The following is a 23,279-nucleotide window of genomic DNA, read 5'->3' as shown; positions in this document are numbered from 1 at the left end:
GCCTATTAAAGGGAAAAAAATTATTGCTGAGTATTTGATATCTTATCGAGATGTATTAAATTAAATGAAATTTAATTTTTGTGCTATTGGAAACTAATTATGATAAAAAAAAAAATATTAAAGTTTTATATTAAAGCTAATTTGTTTATATATAACTAGATGAAAAAGTCTTTTCATCTTGAAATTTTTTTTTTAAAAACCCCCAAGTGTTACCTAGTGTGTTTGTGCATCAGACACATCTTTTATGCGGGTGTATCTCATTTACGGATCTGTAACGAAAGTTTAAAGTTAGATAAATGGTGTGATACAGCATAAAAGGGTATTAACAACTGTATATATACTAATATATATATATGGTTATATGTATGGTTTGGTCAGTGTTGATATTTTAACGTATGTCATGAACACTTGCGCCAGTCGAGGACAGGTAAGCCAGAGTTATTTCCGGTGAAATCATTGTTATTCCAATGACATAATTATTTTAACACACGTAATTCATCTATCAAAATTATAATTTTTAAATAGTAACTCCACTGAAATTTTTATACGACTGATTTCTTATTAGTACAATAAATATTCACATTAATTAATTAATTCAAAATAAAAATGTAAATTTCAATTGTACTGATGTAAAAAAAATTTTTTATAATTATAAAATTCTTAATTAATGAATTTTATTTCTGAATAAATAATTAGTGCATGGACAAGTTATTACTGGTATTATCGCTTTGAAACTAAAGCTCGAAAGCTTTATTAGTCCTTTTTACTTTTTAACTCATTTTCTCTCTCTTTCTCTCACCTGATTGGAGATTACTGACCAATCAGAAAAGGAAATCTTGAGTATATAAAAAGCTTATGAACTTGAATTACTCTAGTTTCAAAGTACTCAGTCAGCTAGTTTATAGTATTGAATTACTTCAATTTTTTTAAATTTCGGATTAATATATTTTAAATTTAATTGAAAAAAAAAAAAAAAATTAAAATCTAAAAATACATGAATATTTATAATTCATAACACATAAAATTGATGATAGTGATTTGTACTTGTGGTCGAGAGGAAAATGAAGAACCAAACGCGTGTATGTTTGTGGTTTCATGTTAATTACACATTGAATTGTTGATATATGTATATATGTATATGTACATGTAGGGCTGAAAACTATGATAACGATGCTAACATTTCTCTTTCCTGCTACATACTCGGTTTCATTTCCGACATAGCTATACTGACAAGACAGAATACAATCAAATGAATATTTTCCCAGACATAAAAATCTTTTAAATATTATAACATAAAATTTTAGTCGCTAACTTTTCATTTTTCTATTTTTTCTAATTAAATTATCAATTGCTCGTTTTATTATTTTTTTTTTTTTATTAAAGGTATATTTAAATAATAAAATTTGAATTTTTTTTAATATTTGTGATTGTGATTGTATCAGTTATTTTAAAAAATCCCTTTAAATAATAAAACAGTAATTGATTTATCAGAAATATAATATCAGGTTATTTCATTAATAATGATTCAGTATTACGTGATTTTCATTTAAAATTTGACATTTCGAAAAGTCAATTTATAAATAATTTAAACTCTTAAAAATTAATTTTCTAAATCATAAAAATTTATCCAACCCCAAGTAATTTAAACAGTATTTAACCAGTTAATTAATAATTATCTGACTTAGTAAAATAGAATAAAAAAAAAAAAAAATAGCTAACATCTTATCAAAACATTTTAACGTCATATCAGCAATATCTTGTCGTTTCTTGGCATTAATACTCTTTATTGGAGACATAACATTTATATCCATAAAGTTTACGTGTTAAAGCGGTTAGTATACGTGACCCAAGTGTTGGGAGAGTGAGAAGCAAAGAAATGAAAAAACAAAAAGCTCTAGAATTGAAGAAACGAATGAAGGTTCCATTCCCGGCATACCAATTACCGAACCAGGAACGAGTAATTGTTTGCTCGTGCCTTACACCACTAAAAAGACAGAGACAGTTAAATAAGTATAGAGCAGGTATATATACGTCTGTGTGTAAGAGAGAGAGCGAGAGAGAGAGAAAGAAAGAGAAAGAGACGGAAATAAAAGCAACCGACTAGTCAGGTTGTACTCCGGTAGGTCGCAAAGAGTAGAGACGACGAATACCCAAGAGTGGTGTAGTGGCAACGAGGGTGGTTAGAACGCGGCGCCAACTGAGTGGTACGGTTGATTGTAAAGTGGGAAAGGCTGCTAAGGTGCCAGCAGATGTTTGACAAAGAAAGACTCAGTATTCTCTGTTCCCTTGGACTAATGAGACCGCGCGGTTACATCAGAGACAGAGGCCGGGGACAAATTGAAACGTACGACGTCGACGATGATGCTGAGGACGAGAACGACTACCAACCCAGAGGGAATGAGTAGTAGCTGTAGGAGCACAACACGACTAGAAAGGGAGAGATCAAGCAACCTCTACTACTCTATACTACTACTATACTACTACTGTATTACTACTGTACTACTACTGTTACTACTACTCTTGATGCGTGACTCTGCCACGTACACCACATTCTCCCATCTCATACTATACCGACATATAATTCCACTTCTATTCTCTACCTCAAGCTTCTAACCAATTCTCCACACATGCTTCACTATTTCATCCATCTGCTCCTCAGACATATATCTATATCTATATCTATATCTATATCTATGCATTTTCATTACTGATCAACTCAATTTTCAATTAGTTATCAATAATTAAACTTTCATTATAATATTAATTTATCAGTTACTTAGTAATCCTTTTTTAAAACTTTAATTGTATTTTACTTTATTATTAAACACACGTACTGCTATATTTATTTAAGTATAAAAAAAATATATATTGTTGAAAGCTAATGAGAGAGTTGGATAACATTTTTACAACGCGAATAAAATATTTAAAAAATTTTTTTCTCTGCTCATAACGTTCTAACAGACAGGTCACTAATTTTTTACCAGAGAAAATTAGGATGGATTACGATGTTTCTGTTAATAAACAGTAAAACAAAAAATTTATTTTTTATACTTAATATTTTTTAGCTTTGATATTTATTAATTTACTTTGTAATGGATGCTTGTAATGATTTTCCTGTTAATTAACGCACTGTCACTGAATACTATTCTGAATATTACTAGCAGCAACAACAAGAATTTAATTTTAATTTATTCAGTCATCTATATATTTATATTTTTAAATGTAATCAAGGCATAAAAATTTATTTTACGAGATGTCTGACCAATCGCACATCTGTACTACTTAAAAAATATATAAATGAAACGGGAAATAATTTAGTTTTAAAAAACGTAAAGATAGCAACGTCATTAAGTACATGTTTGTGAAATTTGATGTAAAAAAAAAAAAAAAAGCTTGCAGGCACCCTCTGGTTGGCTATTGGGGGTTCTACGTAATGTATATTTAGTGAAGAGTAAAGAAAAGCCGGTATATGACCGGGACGAGTAATACTGGCGGCAAAAGACAAGATACCACCGCGATATGGCGGCATAAAGGAAACTAAGGAAGGAAGAAAAGTATAACAGAGCAGAATAGCAAAGCTGAAATGGGAATATAGAATATACATAGAATAAAAGTCTTGAGCATGCAAAATGCTGCGTCGACGTTATCGCACCCGGTTCTGAGATAAAGAAGCTGACGTAGAGGAGACCAACCAAGTCTTGCTATTTTTCAACTTTTGCTGAGTTTTACTTGGCACCGTCTCTCGTGGCATACAGAGCCTTACGTCTTTTTTCCCTCTCTCTTCCTCTCTCTCCCTCTCTCTCCCCTGATGTATATGTAGCATACTCTTGAAGGCATCCTGGCATTTCTTATTGTTCACGTTTCCCACATTGTTCCCGCAATGCGCGCACCGACGGGGAACGACGTCTTAACGAAGATTTAGACGTTCCAACCTCTTACATTATGTTGCGTGACCAGAATTTATTTGTCTCTAGGCGTCGTATTTTCTCACAATAGGGAATTCCACCCCACCTTTCTCAACCCACTGACGTAAAACATATAAACAAACATTTTACCTTCACACATGTGTTGTATCCCCTCCAGTATATATTTATCAATATATATAACATATATGCACTTTAGAATATACAATAACGTAATAGGAGATGTGTTGATACATGAGTCAAACCAAAATTCCAACTCTAATTCCAAATAGAATTCCAACTAGCGAGCTAACTTTGGTATTTACCAAAAGCTATTCATTGATCATTCATTCATCAAATACTTTAAACAAAATATCTTCTATCATGTCTATATGATGTTAAATCTGTCAAATATTCAAATATACTTCTAGAACGTTTATTATTTAAAACAAGTTGCCAAATAACATTCCATCACAATATATGTAGCAACAGTAGTAGTGGTATATATATATATATATATAGAGCTTAATGATGAAAAGCCATCCATAATCATACATCATGTGGCTTTAGTGGGTACAAGCCGAGGCTGTCGGTCTTCACTCCAGATTACTTGCAAGTTCCATTACTTGATATATGCTCCTTGCAAAAAGTAACATGAGGAGAGTATTGAGGAAATAAAATTAAAAAAAAAAAAAAAAAAAAACTAAAAAGTAAATAAAAGAGGAGTTGAGTTGAGTAAAGTGGAAAAGAAAGAAAATGAGAGGAGAGAAGAGGAAATAAAATAGACAAGTTACCACAGCGAAATGCCAAGACAGCAGTGACTAAGACGGAAGTTAAAGTTTTTATAAATTTACTAAAAGTACTCTAACGATAATCGATTGGTACTGACCATCAGCAAAACGGAACCAGCAATTGAGTAAATAAAATTCCAAAGCATTGGAGTTTGGTGGTTTTGTGGTGATTAACGTAAAGAATGTCATTTGAGGGTAAACAAAAATAGTAAAAAAAGAGTAAGAAAAATAAAAGGGTGGACAAAAAATGTCTTTGTCGAAATTTTCATCTAGTCGTAGCAATATGCTCTTTTTCTTTTCATATACCCTCAAGCTTCCTTTTACATTTTTTTCTCATTTAACAATACACACAAGGAAGAAAGGAAGAAAGAAATAAAAAAATTTAACAAAAAAAGTACTGGCGTTAATGTAAGAAAAGCAAAAGAATACGGAAAAAAAAAAAAAAAAAAAAAAAAAGAAAAAGTAACTGAGTGTTGTGGTTGTATCGTTATAACTATACAGTAGTTATACACCGGTAGTGTATATGGCTGCTGAGTTCGTTCATTTCATGTGTATATATATATATATATATGATAAAAAAAGGATAGTGATAGAAGAAAAACGAACGTTGAAACGAGCAGCAGCAGTAGCAGTAGCACGAATACTGCAGTGTGCTGTGTAGTTCGTACATATATACAGAGATATAAGATACCATAAAGAGAACGGCGAGGGTGAGAGTTCCTTGGAAGGGTAGAGAAGAAGCTATAGAGTTTAGTATTGTTCTACGACGGCAGTGACCCGAGAAGCTCGCGAGGTTTTCTAAGCTTCCGACGTTTTTTTACGCCGCCTTTTACACTCCCCTGGAAACCATCACCACCACTACAATCATGACTCCAAGTATATATATATATATATATATGTATTTTTTTTTGTTATTTGTACACACAGACTCACATTATTTTAACAAACAATAAATGCTGCCAGTGACAGCAACCCACATTTTTCTTCGATAAAGAACTCTACATCAGTTTATTGGCCACTTGACATTTTCTGACTTTAACAGCGAATCCAATTTAATCAATTTACGTTTTATTATTTTAGTTATATTTAATATTAAAGATAGGATGATGACAGTGACGTTGCAATATAAGCATGCGATATAGATCAAAGTTAGAACGAAGATGCTGGTGCCTTTGAGCTAACTTCAATTTACGTTTAACGGAAATGCGAAATGCCATACACACCGAACAGGAAATACAATCTCAAAACCATTGCAAGTAGACGGGGAAAGCAGTCGAGAATACGGAAATACGATGATGATTGCTGAGTGTTGAATTGCCGTATTACATTATTGGGAAATAACCATTTTTATTTAATTTTTTATCTTCGTTTCAAGTCGGCCATATTTTTTTTATACTGTGAAAACTAATACTCCCTTTTTAATTATTATGCTATAAAATAATTATTTTTATTTTAAATATTCTTGTTTAAAATAATTACGTCGATTTATTTATATACCCAAGTCCAAATTATCATTCATCATTCAAGATTATTATGGTTCTTAAAGTGTATTTATAAATTTCTATTTTATCTAATAACAGAATCATTTCATCTCACGTCAGTTGGTTCTTTTAAAAAGTATGTAGTTAATAATTTATTAATTATTCAGTTCAACGAAAGTAATTTTATTTTTAGAAATAATAATAATAAAATTGTATAACGGAAGTTGAAATATTAAATATACACAGATATTATGAAGAAAAACAAAGCAAATGCTGTTGAAGACAAATTTTACAAATGTAATGTTATTTGTGAGTACTATTAAGTATGTATAAAATTCAAACGACTCTAAAATGATAAAATGCCGTAAGCTATACGACATCCTAAAAAAACAATATGTCTGTATGCCCAACGACAATGTTCCTTGTCTTCTTTATTAAGCCATTAGTTTCAAGATAAATGATCTAAGATAAAAAAAAAAAAAGTATACACATAAATCATATATAATTTTTGTAAAACTTGAAAAATCTTTTCTGACAAATATTTATTGTTATTTTTATTTCTTTGTTTTATTTGACTTCTCGTATTAAGTTTACTAATGAATTAAAGATTTTCATGCAATTATATTTTAGTGAATTAAAAGTTATAGGTTTTCATAAATAACAAATTTCGTTAAAAAGTTATATAAGTCGATGAAATTTTAGTCTAATCCGTTGTATTAAATTAAAATCAATGTGGAAATTTTTTACAAAGTTTTTTAATTATCGCAAATGGAAATTAATTATTCATAAACATTAATGTTGAGTATCTTTAGAAGATTCCACATTGCTTAATTTTTTTTTTCTTTTTTTTCTTTTCGTCTTTTGTATATTTTAAGTCCTCTATTGTTTTTTTTTATGTTTGGACATTATTAAACTCCGAACCGATTATTATTTAAGTATTTATTAGATATCCACATGGATAATAATAATAAAATCGTTAAAGAAACTGAAATAAAGGATAAGAAAAAAAAATTTATTTAATAAAAAAAAGACTCTTGAATAAACGAATGGGCGGTTTCGTGGTACAGGCAGAGTTAACGTTCTCTTGATTTTCCCAGAACAGGTAATAGCATTGAGCTGAGTAGAAGAGCTTTACCGGTAAAGCATACGGGAAAATAGGAGTTAATGGAAGTGGTGAAAAGAAATGAAAAAAATAGTAAAAAATAAAATAACGCGAAAAGTAAAAGAGAGAAAGAGAAAACCGAGACGCTGAAAAGAAGCAAGATTAATGGGAAAACGTGGCTCGTATTTTAAGATCAAGCAAAAAGTTTTTATTTCATTTAAAAGTAAAATAAAAAAAAAAATTTAAAAAAAAAAAAAAAAAAAAAAAAAAAACAATTTTTTAAATTTGCGCCCAAATCCCCTGTATCGACTTATTGATCTAGACTTTTTTTTTCATTTATACAACAATAAATACAAACAAAGAGTGCTTGTTAATAATGGAAAAAAAAAATCATAATTTACCTATTTATTTACCTAATCGAAAATATTTGTATTTATAAACTTGAGTTTATATTCCACAATATATTTTTTTTTATCCCATAACATTTATTTGCAAATAAATATACATGTATATCTGCGAATGGAGATTACATATCGACATATTCCTCTCTCTATAGTACGAAAATCAACAGGCAGTTGTATGAACGACCCTCACTCTCTCTTTCTCTCTTTGGCCACCCTCTACCGTTCTCTCTAGTCTTCTTTTAACCATCGACAAAGAGAGACGAAGCAAAACGAATAATAATCGCTTACAATCCCCTCTATATCCCAATTAACATTTCCTTTTATACAACCGTTTTATAAATGCTATTGAAAGTAAATTCGGTCTATTAAAAACAAATCGTTCTTCCTACCCTTTCATCATCATCATTATTATTATTATTATTATTATTATTATTATTATATATTATGATCCTTAAAGTCTAAATATATTGCACAGGCAAAAAGAGAATGAAGAAAATAAAAAATAAAAAAAAACTAATATGGGAATAAAATAGATGAGGTAGTGGCAAGTGGTGATTATTAGCCACGGACACACCCGCGTCTCTCACCATCAGCCTCTATGTACGTACCCCTATACCTTGAGTAAACACTTTGATTTATACAGCCCGGTAGTCCCGATAAGGATAGCCGGGAAACTACTACCAGGAGTCGGAGTTGGAGCTGGAGCTGGAGGAATACTGTGGAAGGACTATATAGTTGGGGCTGTTGCCCAGAGTTGAGTGCATTGCTATGCTGCGCTCAGCAATAACATGTATATACCTATGAACCGTCTCTTACATTAGTGATATATACCTATGTTATGTACACTCTTAACTTACATGTACATGCTCTATGTACTGTTCTATTGTTTACATACATATTTGCGCTGTTATTACATAACTCCATGTTGCTCGAGGTCATCAGTGGCTAGGCATCTAGTTCATAATAAAACAATAAAAAAAAATAAATAAATAAATAAAATGCTGGTAAAATAAGTAAATGACAAAAAAAAAAAAAAATAAATAAATAAATAAATATATAAAATAAGAGAATCACGACAGATGTGTTCATTGACCTGTTATTGAGAGGAAAGACAAACTGTGGAATCGGTTTTCATCCGGAGGAAGATTTCCACTCAATTATAAAACGCCGTTTACCATTGCACCGTTCAATGAGTTCAATTAATCGAGAAAAATGCAGTCACGTCGTCAACACTTGTATTGCTGTTATCCGTTTATTTATTTTTTTTTTTTTTTATTGAAATTTCTCTTAATTGAAATTTAAGATTACGCTAAAAGAACAACAGTTTTTTTACTCCCCAAGTACTTGTTCGATATACAAAAAAAAAAAAAAAAAAAAGTTGTTTGTTTAATTATATTATTTTTTTAAGTAATTAAAAGTGCGATTTTTTATTTTTGCTATTTTGGTTGAAATAAATTCATCAACTTTAGCTTTGATTTAAAAATAATCCAATTAAAACTGTACGTCATATTCATGATATAAATTTTATTTGAGGTGTTTTTTTTTTATATATTGAATATGACAGTGTCAAAGCTCGAAATTCGTGAATTTGCAAATATTTTCGTTAATTTACATATTAATTGAATGTAGTATTTGATGTAAAATAATTAAATTTATTCGCATTTCAACCAATTTAAATTGATGTTTATGTTACCTAATAAAACAATACCACCAAGTAGAAATATTTGTTTTTACATCAAATATATATTGGCTATAAAAATTCAAATGACATATTTTTTATTTTATTTTATTTTATTTATATATATTTTTAAATTAAATGAAATGTGGCATTTACTTGTATACAGAGAGCAAGAGAGTAAAGAGTAGAGCATCCTATTCTTGGATTCAAATTCGTAATTGGGTTTGCATTGTATGCAAACACAACAAACCTCAACTCACATAGAATAACTAGGATACAAGATCGCATTACTTTATGCAAATTTATATGAATATAAATTCTGTTGTATTGATGAAATGCTCGACAGATTTTGGCATAAATTTTATTATAAAAAATAGCTAGCCAACATCTATTTTTTAAATATTTCACTTATACCATGTAAAAATAATTATAAAAAATTATTATGTATTAATATTTAATAACTTATAGTTATAATTGATCATCAAAGCTTGGAAATATTTGTAAAGTTATAATGAAAGTATATTATTTTAATGACTATCACTTTGAAACTTTAGTGTTGAGTTAAATTTATTATTATCAAAGGTCTATAACTGGGACTTAATTACAAACTAACGCGTATAGTGAGAAAAAAAAAACACTTTTTATATAAAATTTATTTGTAATTATAATAAAATAAATTAGAAACAGGATATTAAAAAAAATGAGTAAAGATCAACCTTTAATATTAATTTCAGTAACTACATTGTTTTAGTTGGGATAATACATCCGGTTTCTGGGTGTATTTAAAAGCTTCAGTTTGTTTGGCTTTTGTGTAGTTGGGGTAAGCCCATAATCCAATTTATCAATTTTTTAATCAACTTTTTACATTAATAAATATTACAAATGATCAGCTATACGATAAAATATAAATAAAAAATATTCAACAAAAAGTTTTTACTTGACCATTTATAAGTTAAATGTAAAAGTTAACTTTTTACTTGCCCGTTTCCAGATTACTATTGTGTTGAAATTTTATGTAGGACAAAATTCTAAAAACATGTTAAATTACATAGATGAAAAAAAAAAATTTTTAACTTATTAAACATCAACAAAGTGTTATTTATATTTACATTTACCACTCGAATTAATAATTATAAAATAATTGAATGAATGGAAATTGAGTGACAAGCAATCAGAGTACCGTCAAAATCATAAAAAGAACGAAAACAAAACTATATGAGAAGCAAAGAATGATTGACGGATAAAAGTACTTGATCTGACAGGTTCATTAACGTATTATCAATATTCATATGCGTATATATTTTATACAGAAATAAATAAATATAATAAAGAATAAAAAACTTACTTGGGGTAAGTATTAAAAGTAGATTGATGAACACGAGGAAAAGATCCACGTGGGATCTAATATTGTGCGCGGTGTGAACGTTACGTTTTATTTTTTTAAAACTTATACACAATCTCAGCTCACGCGGCATCGCGATTAATTATATTTACACATAAATAAATAAATAAATTCACTGGTCAATAAACTTATTTGTCAATCTTTTGTTTAGTTTCGAGTAAATAAATAAAAATAAAAAATAAAATTTTACATACGAGTAAATGAATAATAAATTATTCGTACTAAAAAAAATCAACCCCTTGAAAGTGCAGAGCCACTTAAATAGGGGCTTACTTTGGACCTCGCACAGTGAGCGCCCATGAAAGACTGTCGTTGAACCGAGTATCTAAAGCTCTGGTCGCATGCGCCCGGTATTTCTCGGGCTTGTTCGACTGTTCGTTTAACCCCTTCTTCAACTTCCCCAAAGAGAGCTTATAAGCTCAACCGCAACGAGCAAGAGAATGACAAGAAGCATCAGGAGCATCAGGAGCAGCAACCAGCAGCAGCCAGAAGGAGTATAACCAGAATCAACACCGACAGTAGCAGCGCTGGCAATTCAACCTACCGCTACTATCTCTCTCAATCCATTACTTTACAAACTGTAATGTGCTTTCATTTTTCTTCTAAACAATAAAATTAGTTTATCATCCCTCGGGTAATTCAATTTAATTCTCTATCTCTATATTCTATCTGTATACAGTTATATATGTATATAGTAAGAGGTATTATATAGTAGATAGTAGATAGTAGATAGTAAGAGTATGTTTAGAGGATAAGTCGAATTTCAGAGGTTCATTAGTTAATATAACTTGGAAACCACCATACAAAGTTACTAGTTTTAATGGAAAACAACATCGCGTATTTCGCTCCGCAACCTCTAACAAGTCAGACCACCAAAGATATTTCCGTTTTCCTATCTGAAAACTATAAACTTGAGTGCAACTTACCTTGGAGACAAGCTAACTTACATTTTATTTTATACATTAAATCAATTTACTTTGTTCAATACCTAACAACTTTAACAACATAAACATTTTTTACAATTTACGTTTCATTTATTTAATGGAAACTTTATAATAAATTAATGTTTAATAATTTATAAATTTATTTACGCTTCTTGGGTGCGAACTCCAGGCCTCTAATATAATTTTTATTTATCCGATACTTATCTGAAATTTAAAAATTATTTTATTTTATTATTTTCTTCTATTTTTTTTTTTTTTTTAGTTCCTATTTGGTATTCAGTTAGACAAATACGTACCGGTTAATAATTTATACACATAGAGAACTTGATTTCCTTGGACGAGTACACTGGGAGTTTTTTTACCCGGTATATCAGTTATCGTTGCACTGGCACCAATTACTTGGCACTCTTTGCTAAACTCATCAAGTTTTATCCCAAACATTTCCAAATTATTGACTAGAGTAACCTATTTTTAAATTATTATTATCATTATTATTTATTATTAATACTAGATTAAGTACTAAAATATTAACCTTTTTATTATTGCAACGCGAGGCTACAGTGATATCAATGGGCTCTAGTTTTCCTGTATGCAATAACTTTGTACCGGCAACAGTGATTTCGTGAGTGTGAGTCATTCGTCCGATGAATTTATTTATTCCATCTTCCATCGTTAATGTCAATACACTCTCTTTTGTACGTAAAATATCAGCCAATTGTGGATTTATTTTCAATATTCTGAAAAAAAAAAAAACAATAATAATAATAAATATCAATCCTCATACATATTTCAATACTCATATTAAATATTCATTTTACTTTCCGTCCTGCAGATTTTCTTTCTTAACGTATTCAGTAAAACACTTGCGAATTTCCGGGCGTTTCATTACGTCACCTTTCCTATTGATTATTTATTTTTTGTAAAGACAATTATTATTAAAAATATGAATAATAATAATAATAATAATAATAATAATAATAATAATAATAATAATAATAATAATAATAATAATAATAATAATAATAATAATAATAATAATAATAATGAATACGTACTCAAAACCAAATTTAGAAAGCACTGGAAGAACATCAGCAGTAACTTTAAAACATTCAGCAACAACTGGCGTGTTTGAAGTTTTATTTGATTGCGACGCTTCTGCTGATTCGTTGATAACTAATTCTTTTAATAATGGATGCTCAGTCTAATTAAATTAAATTGATTAAATAGTATGATAATTTATAAAGCTTAAATTAAATCAAATACCTTAATGTATGTAATACTTTCAACTCCTTTGAGTATCGTCGTATCAATAACACCTTTAGCCTTCATATCTGCAAGAAATACTGACAATTTTTTATAGCTTGATTTTTTAATATCAACAACCTGACCCAAAGGGCATGCGACTATCAGATTATTTTTAAAAAAACTCGAACTAAGCAGCGGTAATTCACTTTTTTTTAAAACTTTGCATGATTTTAAAAAACAGTACTCCAATAATTTATCCATTTCTTTGACAGGATCCATTTCTTCATCAATTAAATCCAGAGTTTCTTCATTTGTCTGTGATAAAAATAATAATTAAATATTTATTTGTTTAAATGAAATTTTTATCAAATAATTTATACCTGCACTGTTTCATTGCTATTATTTTCATTGTCAGTTATATTTATTGATTCAATTAATTCCTTAGCATCAGCAGAATCAAGTTTATTATCAGAGACATCAGTTGATTCATTGGAATCCTGATTATCAGTGGTTTCATCAATTTTTTCAGGCGCTGGATCTAGCTGAGGTCTAGCTGGTGGTTTTCCTAATTGACAAATCATGTCACCGATAACGTGCAAAATATCAACACATTTACCACGACCACCAGACATGTACATGTCTTCTGAGGAATGTGACGTAACTCCAACAGCTACTGCTGCCTTCAATTAAATTATTTATTTACTTACTTACTTACTTACTTGGAAAATTTTAATTACTAAAATCACTTACAATATTGTCTTCAGTGATGACTGTAACAGGAGTATTTTTTTCTAGTTTACCGTAAGAACGAAATGTTGGTGGCCCATCCAGTATGACACCTGGTAACATCAAGCTAGCACCACTCGCTAACTTTGGTATAACTGACCTATGAGTTTTGAATGTGTATAGTAAATTTGGATGTTGCCATAACGTGTAAATTGTTGGAAACAACGGGACTGTTGACTGATCGAGTTGAAAAAACATTGGAATTTTAGCAACACAATATAATTTGCATATTTCTCCACTGTGCGTTACCACTTTCATGAAACTTATTGCTTCCTTTTTTGGTAATAAATTTTGTACGTCATTGTCAGTCAATGATGGAAATGCACTCACAACATCTTCACATAATTTTTTTCTGTAATTTTAAATTTTAATTTTAATTATCCAAAAGTTTTAACAACTTGACGTTTAAAAATAAAAAAAAAATAAAAAATCAGTAAAATAATAAAAGTTAAAATTTAAATTTAAAATCCAATGACATTTATTTATTTATTAAATAAAAATAAATGAAAACTAACCTCTCGGTTCCTTTTAGTTGATTGTTTGACTTAACTTTAATAGGTTTAAGAAACATTGTTAGAATTTTATTTAAAAATTTTAAAAATCACGTGATAAACAATAAATTAATTTAAAAAACAAAATAACATAGTTATTAAACAATAAATATAATAACTTGTAATTTCAATGATATGATGATAATGTTGATGTTGTGATGGTTGTGATTATCACGTGTATCTTGTAGATGTCTCTGATTGTCCATACTAAGGTGACAGGGTAACTTTAAGTGGTGACAAGTTGGCTGTAACCAACAACATCAGCAACACCAGCTGTTTCTGACTAATAATTTATTTATTTGTTTATTAATAATATAAATATTATTTATTGTAAATAATAATAAAAATGAGCTCAGGTGATTGGGATGAAGTAAAGAGGTTGGCTGCTGACTTTCAGAAAGCTCAACTTAGTTCAACATTACTCAAGTAATTATAAATATTAAAATTTCTTACAATTTTTAGTTTAATAAAAAAAAAAAAATTAAAATTATATTTATTAACAGGTTGTCTGAAAGAAATTGCGTTGAAATAATAACAAAATTGATTGAATCAAATTTATTAAACGTTGTATTTACAGCTGATGGAAAAGAATACATAACACCACAACATCTTGAAAAAGAAATAAGAGATGAATTATATATAAGTGGTGGTCGAATTGATTTAGTTAAATTGACGAAAATACTTAACGTTGATTTTACTCAGGTATCAAAAATAGCTAATGAAATTGAAAAATATGACAAAGGTGTTAAAATAATACTAGGTCAATTGATAGACCGGAGTTATATGACTAAAATAGTTACCCAAATAAATGATAAATTGAACCAAGCTGGACACATAAATATTGCTGAATTAACAATTCATTACGATTTACCGGCTGAATTTTTACAATCATTAGTTGAAAAATCACTAGGTAAATCTATTCACGGACAGCAAGATAAACAGGATCCCAAATTTTTTTATACTGATAATTTTATCGCTCGTAATAAATGCAAAGTTCGCGGTGCACTTATTGCTATTACAAGACCTACACCTCTGACTGCTATTTTGGGACAATGCGCCGTTCCTGAAAGAATTTTTTTTAGTAAGCTACCTGATGATTCATTTATTTTTTAAATATTTATTATTCATTTTTTACTTATTTTATCTAGCTATTTTTGATGACCTTCACAATGCTGGAGAAACTCCTGGTGTGTTAACTAGCAAGCAGATAAATAGTGGAATATATGTACCAACAATTTATACAAAAACTCAATCAGAGTGGGTTGATAATTTCTACAAACAAAATGGCTACTTAGGTTACTATTCATTTAATAAAATCATTATCATTTTTTTTTTTACATAAAATATTAACAATTTTATTAATTAAATTAACAGAATACGATGCACTCACTCGTCTTGGAATAAATGATGGTAAAAGTTATATAAAACGTCACTTTTCACAAAACACCCCAATATTACTGGACAGTGTTGCAGTAGGTCCAGCAATTATTGATCAAATAGATGCTAATGTTGAAGAAGTTATTGCGACAAACTCATTTGTCGACATCTATCCTCTCCTTCCCTCTGTTTTTACTCCCGAAGATATCGAAATCCTGTTAAAAGATGCATTGAAACGTTTGAAAAAAAATTTTCATATTTTCATTACAACTGTTATTGCTTCTGAAGCTTTTATGCATAATTTGAATAACAAACTCGAGTCAATTGCTGAATTAAAAGCCAAAGAGGCTGTTGATAGCGGCAAGTGGTTGCAGCATGTCGCTGAAAGTAAAATAAAAACGAGTAAAAATATTGAAAGTCATAAATTTGAGGGTAACAGCAAGAAAGATGATCGCAGAAAAAAAGCCGCCAGTGGCAAAGCTGGGGGTGGTAGTCAGGGAAGAGAAACTAAAACAAAGTCAACTAAGAAAAAATATTATCAAGGAAAAAATAATGACAATGATTATGATGATGATGATGATAACAGAGGGTCCAAGGGGCCAGATAAATTTGAATTAATATTATTTTCCGTTGACGATTTGAAAAGTGAATTGAATAGATATGAAAATTTATCAGATGTTGAAGAACTTGTTGATGAGTTGACGAATTATTTCCACCCGAAATTAAATAAACTCTCACTGACACTGGCTGAGAAATTCGCCCAGGCAACCAAGACAACTAACTTCAGTGATGCTGAAGACAAATTAAATATGCTGATTACAAATATTCGTGTTTTTGATAAAGGAATAAAGTGCATAGGAAACAAAGATACCGTTAATTCGTTGACAAAATATTTAATCAAGACACTGGGTACTGATTTCATAAACGAGTTACTCAAATTAGCGGCTGTGCAAAACGTTTTACAGTGTTCAGATAATTTAACGACGGAATCGCGGCAGAAAATGATTGTCGAGCTGCCTGATGATATCAGAGATGAACTAGACAATGTCAACAAAGCTGTAATGAAAGGTTCCATTGAAGAATTATTAAATTCAGCTGACCCAGCTATGGCTGCCTGTTGTTTAATTCTAAAAAAATTCGACAAAAAACGGGAGAAAGCAATCATACTTGGTCACAGACAAGCTTTGCTTGAAGAATTAAAAGATACTGAGGATCCAGCTCTGGCTCTTCATTTGACGACGAGTATTTTATTTACTGCCGCTACTCAGTGCGCTCTTCACATGTCTGGCAGACATGTTTCCTCTATTTTATCATTTCTTCAATCGTTTTTAATTCCTACCACTTCTACTCTACTTACTGACTACCACGGCAAGTTATTTTATAAATTAATAAATTTTTAAGTATCGACTATATTAGTAATTAAAATAATTATTATTTTTGCAGATCATGTTTTAGAATTATTGAGTTCCAATGACTCGACAACAAAAGAAGAGACACGAAAATTATTGACTGACGGATTGGATAAATTAAAAGACATTGCTTACAGTTTCAAAGAGCAAATTAAAAACTCGGACAATAAAAATGAATAATTTTTACAATTGTTTTTCTTTTTTTTTTTTTTTATTAAATAAACAAATATAATTTTTTTACTGGCGTCAATCATTTATATTATAGTCTAATAATTATTTTTTATTATAAGCAATTGATAAGGACTTAATTTTTACCATTTGAAAATGGCAATAGGATATGGTGACAAAAATTAAACCTATATCCGTTTGAAGATAAAATCGGAATTTTAGCGCACGCGTACCTGGATAAAATATATATCTATATATTTAAATGGAAAAGAGTCCATGTGGGTCACCGATAGATGCATAGACGTTTAAAGTCAAGGACCGACACAGTTTTACCCGTTTTACCCATCTATAAAAGCAACTACTTTCGGCAATATCTCAATACATGATTTAGTATAATAAAAATATATCATTTGTTTTTTTTTTTTAAAATCTACATTAAAACCAGTTCCTTTGAATAAATTACCAGCTCTTGAACACAACAAAAAAGATATATATAAATACATATATAATTATTTAATTATAAAAATAAATAAAAAAACAATGAGTTTGATTTTATTTAAAAATTTATTGTCAAACATATCGTGCAACGTTTTATGTCCTACCATTTTTGTGCATTGTGTTTTTTAATTTTATAATTTTTCGCAATATATATAGCAATTTATCGGATTGTAAAAATATTTTATTGTTTTAAATTTAAATATATATTTAAAAATAAACGAGCTGAAAGTGATTGTAAAAAAATAACTGGTATGATAATTTGCAAGATTTCCAAGTCGTTTTAAAGAAATTTAAAATCCTTGAAATGGAGTACTGACACCTACACTAACACCATGTTTAAACAATCCTGTATGTAAGTCTGGTATTTATTGATTTAAATAAAAGGTTTTATTTATTAATCCGTTTTAATTTACTTAGTGGTATTTTTAAAATTTAATTATTGGAGATACTCAGTGGTTATTTAAAAATAATATAATTTTTAGGATGATTGACGACGACTCATGATAATAAAAAAATATTGTCCATGGAGATGGCAATGCACAACAAAGCTATTGGATAACAACTGTGGGGTGTCAATTGTTAAGTGGATTGTCTTAAATAAACTATTATTATTATTGTTTTTATTATTATAAATAATTAGAAAATTATTTAATTAATAAGTTTGGAGACGGAGTAATTATTTTAGATACGATAATAACGATACGAAAGTGTAAAAGTTTAATTGTGTCCTAATGCGGGTATGTGGATGCATTTATACCAAAAAAAATGCCAGGAAGGCATCTGCAGAGACTCTCGTATCTCTGCAACATGTTTAGTTTTTTTTTTATTTTTTTGTCATATATATGTTAATGCATATGTAACTGATGCCGCCGTACCCCGTCTTTCCAAGGATGCCGATACACCGCAAGACATTCTCAAGGCATCGAAAAATACTGATCATAAATGTACCAATATGACTTCTGTCGTCAATCCTGGTAATTTTTTATTTATTTAATACATTAACACTATATAGTTTATAGTCACTATTATAGAAATATAATTTAAGTTGTCTATTTATAACTTTTAGACAAAAGGTTGAATTTAATAGTTGAAATATTAATTAAGTGCTCAATTAAATATGAGTATGAAAAATAGTTAAATTAATAAACTAATGTATAATTTAAGATGCAGGTTTGTCGATGGTGAGTCATGAGTCTGGGTATCCTTATCCACCAACAGTGCCTCCATCATTTTTAAGCGGAGCTCTTACTTGCCAGCCCTACCGTGGAATTTATGTTAATCACATCTACTTTCAACTAGCAAATGCATTTTTCTTATTGTCGCATTTAGCTCCAAGTGGTATACACGGTGTATTATATTTGAGATGCACATTATTAATTGGTTGTGCATTTCTCGCGCTATGGGGATGGACCATAGTCTGTTGGCTGGATGCTGCCATGTGGAATGGTCTCTTTGTAGCCATTAATTTTGTCCATGTTTGCACGTTACTTTATCGTTTGAGACCTATCAAATTTTCAAGAGAAGTTGAAGAGGTAGAGACATTCATTATTATTATTACTATAATAATTATTTAAATATATGTTAATGATATTTATTTTACAAGGTTTATGCAGCAGTATTCCAACCATTACGAGTATCGAGACATCAATTTAAAAAAGTATTGAATTGTATGAAAGCCATCAAACCTTTAAAGTATCAAGAGGTTTATGCACAAGAAAAATCAACTAAAGTTGATTCACTGTCTTTAGTACTGTCGGGAAAGTAAGTTATTAAATCAGCTATTGATTAATTTATTTTTTAATTTAATTTTTTTTTTTTTTTATAGACTTGTTGTATCACAAAATGGTAGAGCACTTCACATTGTCTTCCCTCATCAATTTCTCGATTCACCTGAGTGGTTTGGAGTATCAACAGATGAATATTTTCAAGTAAATAGATTTTATTTTGTTTATTTTATTTTTAAAAAATTATAATGATACTTAATATTTATATTATATGAAATATCAAAGGTATCAATAACGGCAATGGAAGACTCTAGAATATTACTTTGGCATAGAGATAAATTAAAACTGAGTATAATGACAGATCAATTTTTACAAGCAGTCTTTGATCATATACTAGGTAGAGATGTTGTAAAAAAATTAATGCAAGTAAGTATTTAATTTTTCCAAGTAATTATTAACAGTAACAGTTAATAACTTTTTATATTAATTAGGTAAGTGAAACAATGGCAGCTGGTAATCATCAACACCAAAATGGTCAAGTCGTCGGACTAGGCGGAGTCGGAAATATAGAAAACGATTCCGATACTAAATTATTTGTTGTCAAAAAGTCCGACAATCACGGAATCACGGCACTTATAAGTCGTCAACTTCAAGGTAAATAAATATTTTTATTTAAAAAAAAACGTATAAAAAGTTGAAAAAACATTCAATTAGTGACAAATAAATGGTAAATTTCGTAAAATTAAAATAGTAAAACACAAAATTTTAAATTAAATTACGTTGCAACTTTTATTTATTTTGAAAATTCATTAGCAATCATTATCTCGTCATTAGCATGTTTTAATAATTCACAATACAACTGAATTAAATTTATAAATAAATCCTGTTTACTCTGCATGTTCCAAATGTTATTTAGCTTAATGTAATTGCTTATAATTTATAATTTGCTTTTTACAAAATTAAAGCTAATTTATATTGATTTTAAATTATTATTATTATTATAATTATTATTTAGTGTTACACACATCAATGTACATTTAAAAAAAAAAAAAAATCATGCATTTTCATCTTTATAATTTAGTTGGTATTTTTTTGGTTTTGATTTGGGTAGAGGAGAGAGTGCCGCTGCTGTATACGAGCCCTGATGTGTTGAACAACGCACTGCATCACCTAAACCATCTTCACGCGCCTTATGTACTTCCCCTTTATACCAAAACATCAACCAATGACAATTCCTCCCAATCAGAATCCTAATTATTCAGTAAATAATATCCCATAAAAAATAAATTATTTAAAAAATATATATATATATATATATTTCGTCGATCCTCATCTGAATTTATATTCGGTACATCAATCTGTACATCGCTGTGTATTAAGTACGTACGCCAATGCCACTGGGTTACTCAATTATTTTCTTCCCGGTCTTATCCAGGTGAGTTATTTCCACTCCTTTTTATTCTTCAAACTTATTTTTATTTATTTATTTTTAAACACACGTTAAGTGGATGTTAAAAAATTAACCTGTCACTTATTCCCTGCCTCAGTCACATTTATTTTATTTAATATATTTTATAAATCCATAAAACAGTTTACGCAAAGACCTTTTTTTCATATACTTTTTATTTACTATCCATAATGCGCGCTGAATAAATGGATTATTGAATTTAATTGTTGTTATTATTATTACTATTCAAATTGTACAGTACTACGCTTATGTCTTACATAAAAATTATTACATATAAATATTTATTTTAAATAAGTACGTTTTTCATCACGCTAATATCATTACATTTAACAATAACATATTTATTATTATTTATTTTTTTTTTATTGATGATTTATTTTTTTCTTTATTTGCCTAGGTTTGCCTAGGATAAGATACTATTACTGTGGTAAGTTTAAAAATTTTTTTTTCAATATTAACAATGCAATTTATTTTCAAAAACTTAAACTAATAAAAATATTGTGAGCATCTCTCCTCTGTAGTTTAAATACTAGAAGTAAATATTGTTTGTCTAATTAATTAGATAAAATTAAAGCACATATATTTGAATACAATAATAATAATAATAATAATAATATTTATAATAAATTAAAAATTTTAGCTGCTGGAGATCCAAACGCTTGGAGATTGGGAAGAATTGAAGAGACTGATCATGAAACACCTGTCTAAAATATACTCACAAGTTATTCACAGCGTAATTATTATTAACAAGTCAATATTATTTTTATCAAACAACATTCCTCGTCATCAGTGATTAACGGCAATTAATATTAACAATTATATTTATATATATAAATCTTCCTTGAGTTTAATTACTTAGTTTTTTGTACGGTGAATATTTTAAATTTATAATGCTTCCAAATTATTTTGTGCCATGTATACTTAAGTATTTGATATAATGCAACGAGTCATAAATAATGTTTTTGTTATTTTTATTTTATTTTTTGTTCTTGTATATTTGTTATAAATTTTTTCGTAATGGACGTATATATACATGTATATGTTTAAGAATTTAGCATTAATAAAAATAATAAATTTTAAAATGTTTCGAAAATTGTATTGTATTCGTCTTAGCGCTTGTTAGCTTGCCAGTTTTCAGGAACACAGATAAGATGTAAAAAGAAAAAATAATACATATATTGTAATAACAGACGTACTATTATAATTAATATTTTCAAGTTAATTTAAATTAAAAATGTTTTGTAATTATTGTTGATATAATTACTAAAATAAATCCCAATGTACAAATAATATACATTCTTATAATTATATTTCTTTATAATACTATTTATGCCGTATAATTTCAACGTAAATATATAAAATTAATTTTAATTATGTACTAAATGTATCTCAATTTATTTTATAATAAAAAAATTATCAATTTAAATAAATTTAATTTGATTAAAACATAATTATCATATGTTTAAGGCCATGAAATTTTTTGACGCTTTGTTGGCGATTGATCTGGAGACATCTGCAAGGAAAAAATAGTTTTTTAAATTTAAAATAAAGTAATTATTTAAGTAATTAAATTAAAAATACATACATTGTTCTTTCTTTTTTGATCATTTGATACTTGATGAATATTATTTGACAGCCGAATACTGTTTTGTTCAGATTTTAATTTATTAATTGGTGATTTTAGAATTCCATTGTTGGGACTTTTATTTGAATTATTTTTATCCTCAGATTCAAATGATTTGTCAAGTAATTCACTGTAAATATTAACAAACAAATAAACTATTTACTAAAAATTTTAAATAAATAATTAAAATAAATTTACCTCTTAGTTTTATCATGATCAGAAATTTTAATATTTTTAGCTAATCTCAGATCTGACAATTTTTTACCTAATGATCTCTGATCATTATATTTTCTTTGCGGCATTGGCATTGCAATGCGTTTAAATATTTCAAGCAATTTCAATTTATCCATAAATTCAATATCTTTAACTTCAATACATCTCTGAAAATAAATATTAAAATTATTATTTTATTAATTACTCAATATTATTACCAACATTTAATTAGATAAATGAAATATAACCTTTAATACATACATCTTTTAATATTTCACGTAATTTATTATCAGACAACATGTGAGGTGATGTCAAATTCATAAAATTCATTTTATAAATTAAACTAAAATTAATTAACACGTAATTGATAATAACTCTAACAAAAAATAAATTTTACACACAATAAATTAAAAATTTTGTTGGTTTATTTATTTATTTGTTATTTTTTTTTTTTATCAACTCCAACTCCTTGTTGAAAACCAAATAAACTATATATTTTAAATTAAAGCTCA

At 28.4% G+C, this 23,279-nt stretch overlaps 5 protein-coding genes across 7 annotated transcripts in view; 2 read left to right on the top strand and 3 right to left on the bottom strand.

Annotated features, from left to right (window-relative positions):
- LOC103573686 (cell adhesion molecule Dscam2) overlaps positions 1 to 10,833 on the bottom strand; it is a 46,011-nt gene extending 35,178 nt beyond the window's left edge. The window contains exon 1 of the mRNA XM_053737752.1: positions 10,704 to 10,833. Within this exon, the coding sequence (XP_053593727.1) occupies positions 10,704 to 10,833 (130 nt within the window). The remainder of the gene's footprint in view (positions 1 to 10,703) is intronic.
- Positions 10,834 to 11,751: 918 nt separating this feature from the next.
- Positions 11,752 to 14,462, bottom strand: LOC103573683 (eukaryotic translation initiation factor 2D). The gene is made up of 9 exons (XM_008552866.3): positions 14,251 to 14,462; positions 13,700 to 14,087; positions 13,330 to 13,629; positions 12,968 to 13,264; positions 12,760 to 12,905; positions 12,523 to 12,603; positions 12,237 to 12,441; positions 12,001 to 12,169; positions 11,752 to 11,908 (listed from the first exon to the last, which is right to left on the bottom strand). The coding sequence occupies exons 1-9, from the start codon at positions 14,304 to 14,306 to the stop codon at positions 11,844 to 11,846; spliced, it is 1,707 nt and encodes a 568-aa protein (XP_008551088.1). The 5' UTR covers positions 14,307 to 14,462; the 3' UTR covers positions 11,752 to 11,843.
- Positions 14,463 to 14,528: 66 nt separating this feature from the next.
- Positions 14,529 to 17,252, top strand: LOC103573702 (E3 UFM1-protein ligase 1 homolog). The gene is made up of 5 exons (XM_014443498.2): positions 14,529 to 14,712; positions 14,790 to 15,367; positions 15,435 to 15,581; positions 15,661 to 17,031; positions 17,107 to 17,252. The coding sequence occupies exons 1-5, from the start codon at positions 14,633 to 14,635 to the stop codon at positions 17,250 to 17,252; spliced, it is 2,322 nt and encodes a 773-aa protein (XP_014298984.1). The 5' UTR covers positions 14,529 to 14,632.
- Positions 17,253 to 17,549: 297 nt separating this feature from the next.
- LOC103573684 (popeye domain-containing protein 3) lies at positions 17,550 to 21,661 on the top strand. 3 transcript variants are annotated; one of them, XM_053737306.1, is made up of 10 exons: positions 17,550 to 18,086; positions 18,221 to 18,712; positions 18,903 to 19,270; positions 19,342 to 19,499; positions 19,564 to 19,666; positions 19,748 to 19,888; positions 19,954 to 20,116; positions 20,574 to 20,897; positions 21,328 to 21,357; positions 21,571 to 21,661. In XM_053737306.1, the coding sequence occupies exons 2-8, from the start codon at positions 18,478 to 18,480 to the stop codon at positions 20,714 to 20,716; spliced, it is 1,311 nt and encodes a 436-aa protein (XP_053593281.1). In that variant the 5' UTR covers positions 17,550 to 18,086; positions 18,221 to 18,477; the 3' UTR covers positions 20,717 to 20,897; positions 21,328 to 21,357; positions 21,571 to 21,661. The 3 variants fall into 3 exon arrangements, with proteins under 3 accessions (XP_053593281.1, XP_008551091.1, XP_014298988.1); XM_008552869.3 differs by having other exon boundaries at positions 17,550 to 18,090; positions 18,909 to 19,270; XM_014443502.2 differs by having other exon boundaries at positions 17,550 to 18,090.
- A 691-nt stretch (positions 21,662 to 22,352) lies between these two features.
- On the bottom strand, positions 22,353 to 23,237 carry LOC103573682 (uncharacterized). Its single transcript, XM_008552864.2, has 4 exons — positions 23,029 to 23,237; positions 22,753 to 22,934; positions 22,516 to 22,684; positions 22,353 to 22,443 (listed from the first exon to the last, which is right to left on the bottom strand). The coding sequence occupies exons 1-4, from the start codon at positions 23,095 to 23,097 to the stop codon at positions 22,393 to 22,395; spliced, it is 471 nt and encodes a 156-aa protein (XP_008551086.1). The 5' UTR covers positions 23,098 to 23,237; the 3' UTR covers positions 22,353 to 22,392.
- Between the last annotated feature and the right edge of the window lie 42 nt (positions 23,238 to 23,279).

Source organism: Microplitis demolitor, chromosome 3 (genome assembly GCF_026212275.2).
Source record: "Microplitis demolitor isolate Queensland-Clemson2020A chromosome 3, iyMicDemo2.1a, whole genome shotgun sequence".
Classification (NCBI taxonomy): domain Eukaryota; kingdom Metazoa; phylum Arthropoda; class Insecta; order Hymenoptera; family Braconidae; genus Microplitis; species Microplitis demolitor.
This window is presented reverse-complemented; position numbering and strand designations above follow the sequence as displayed.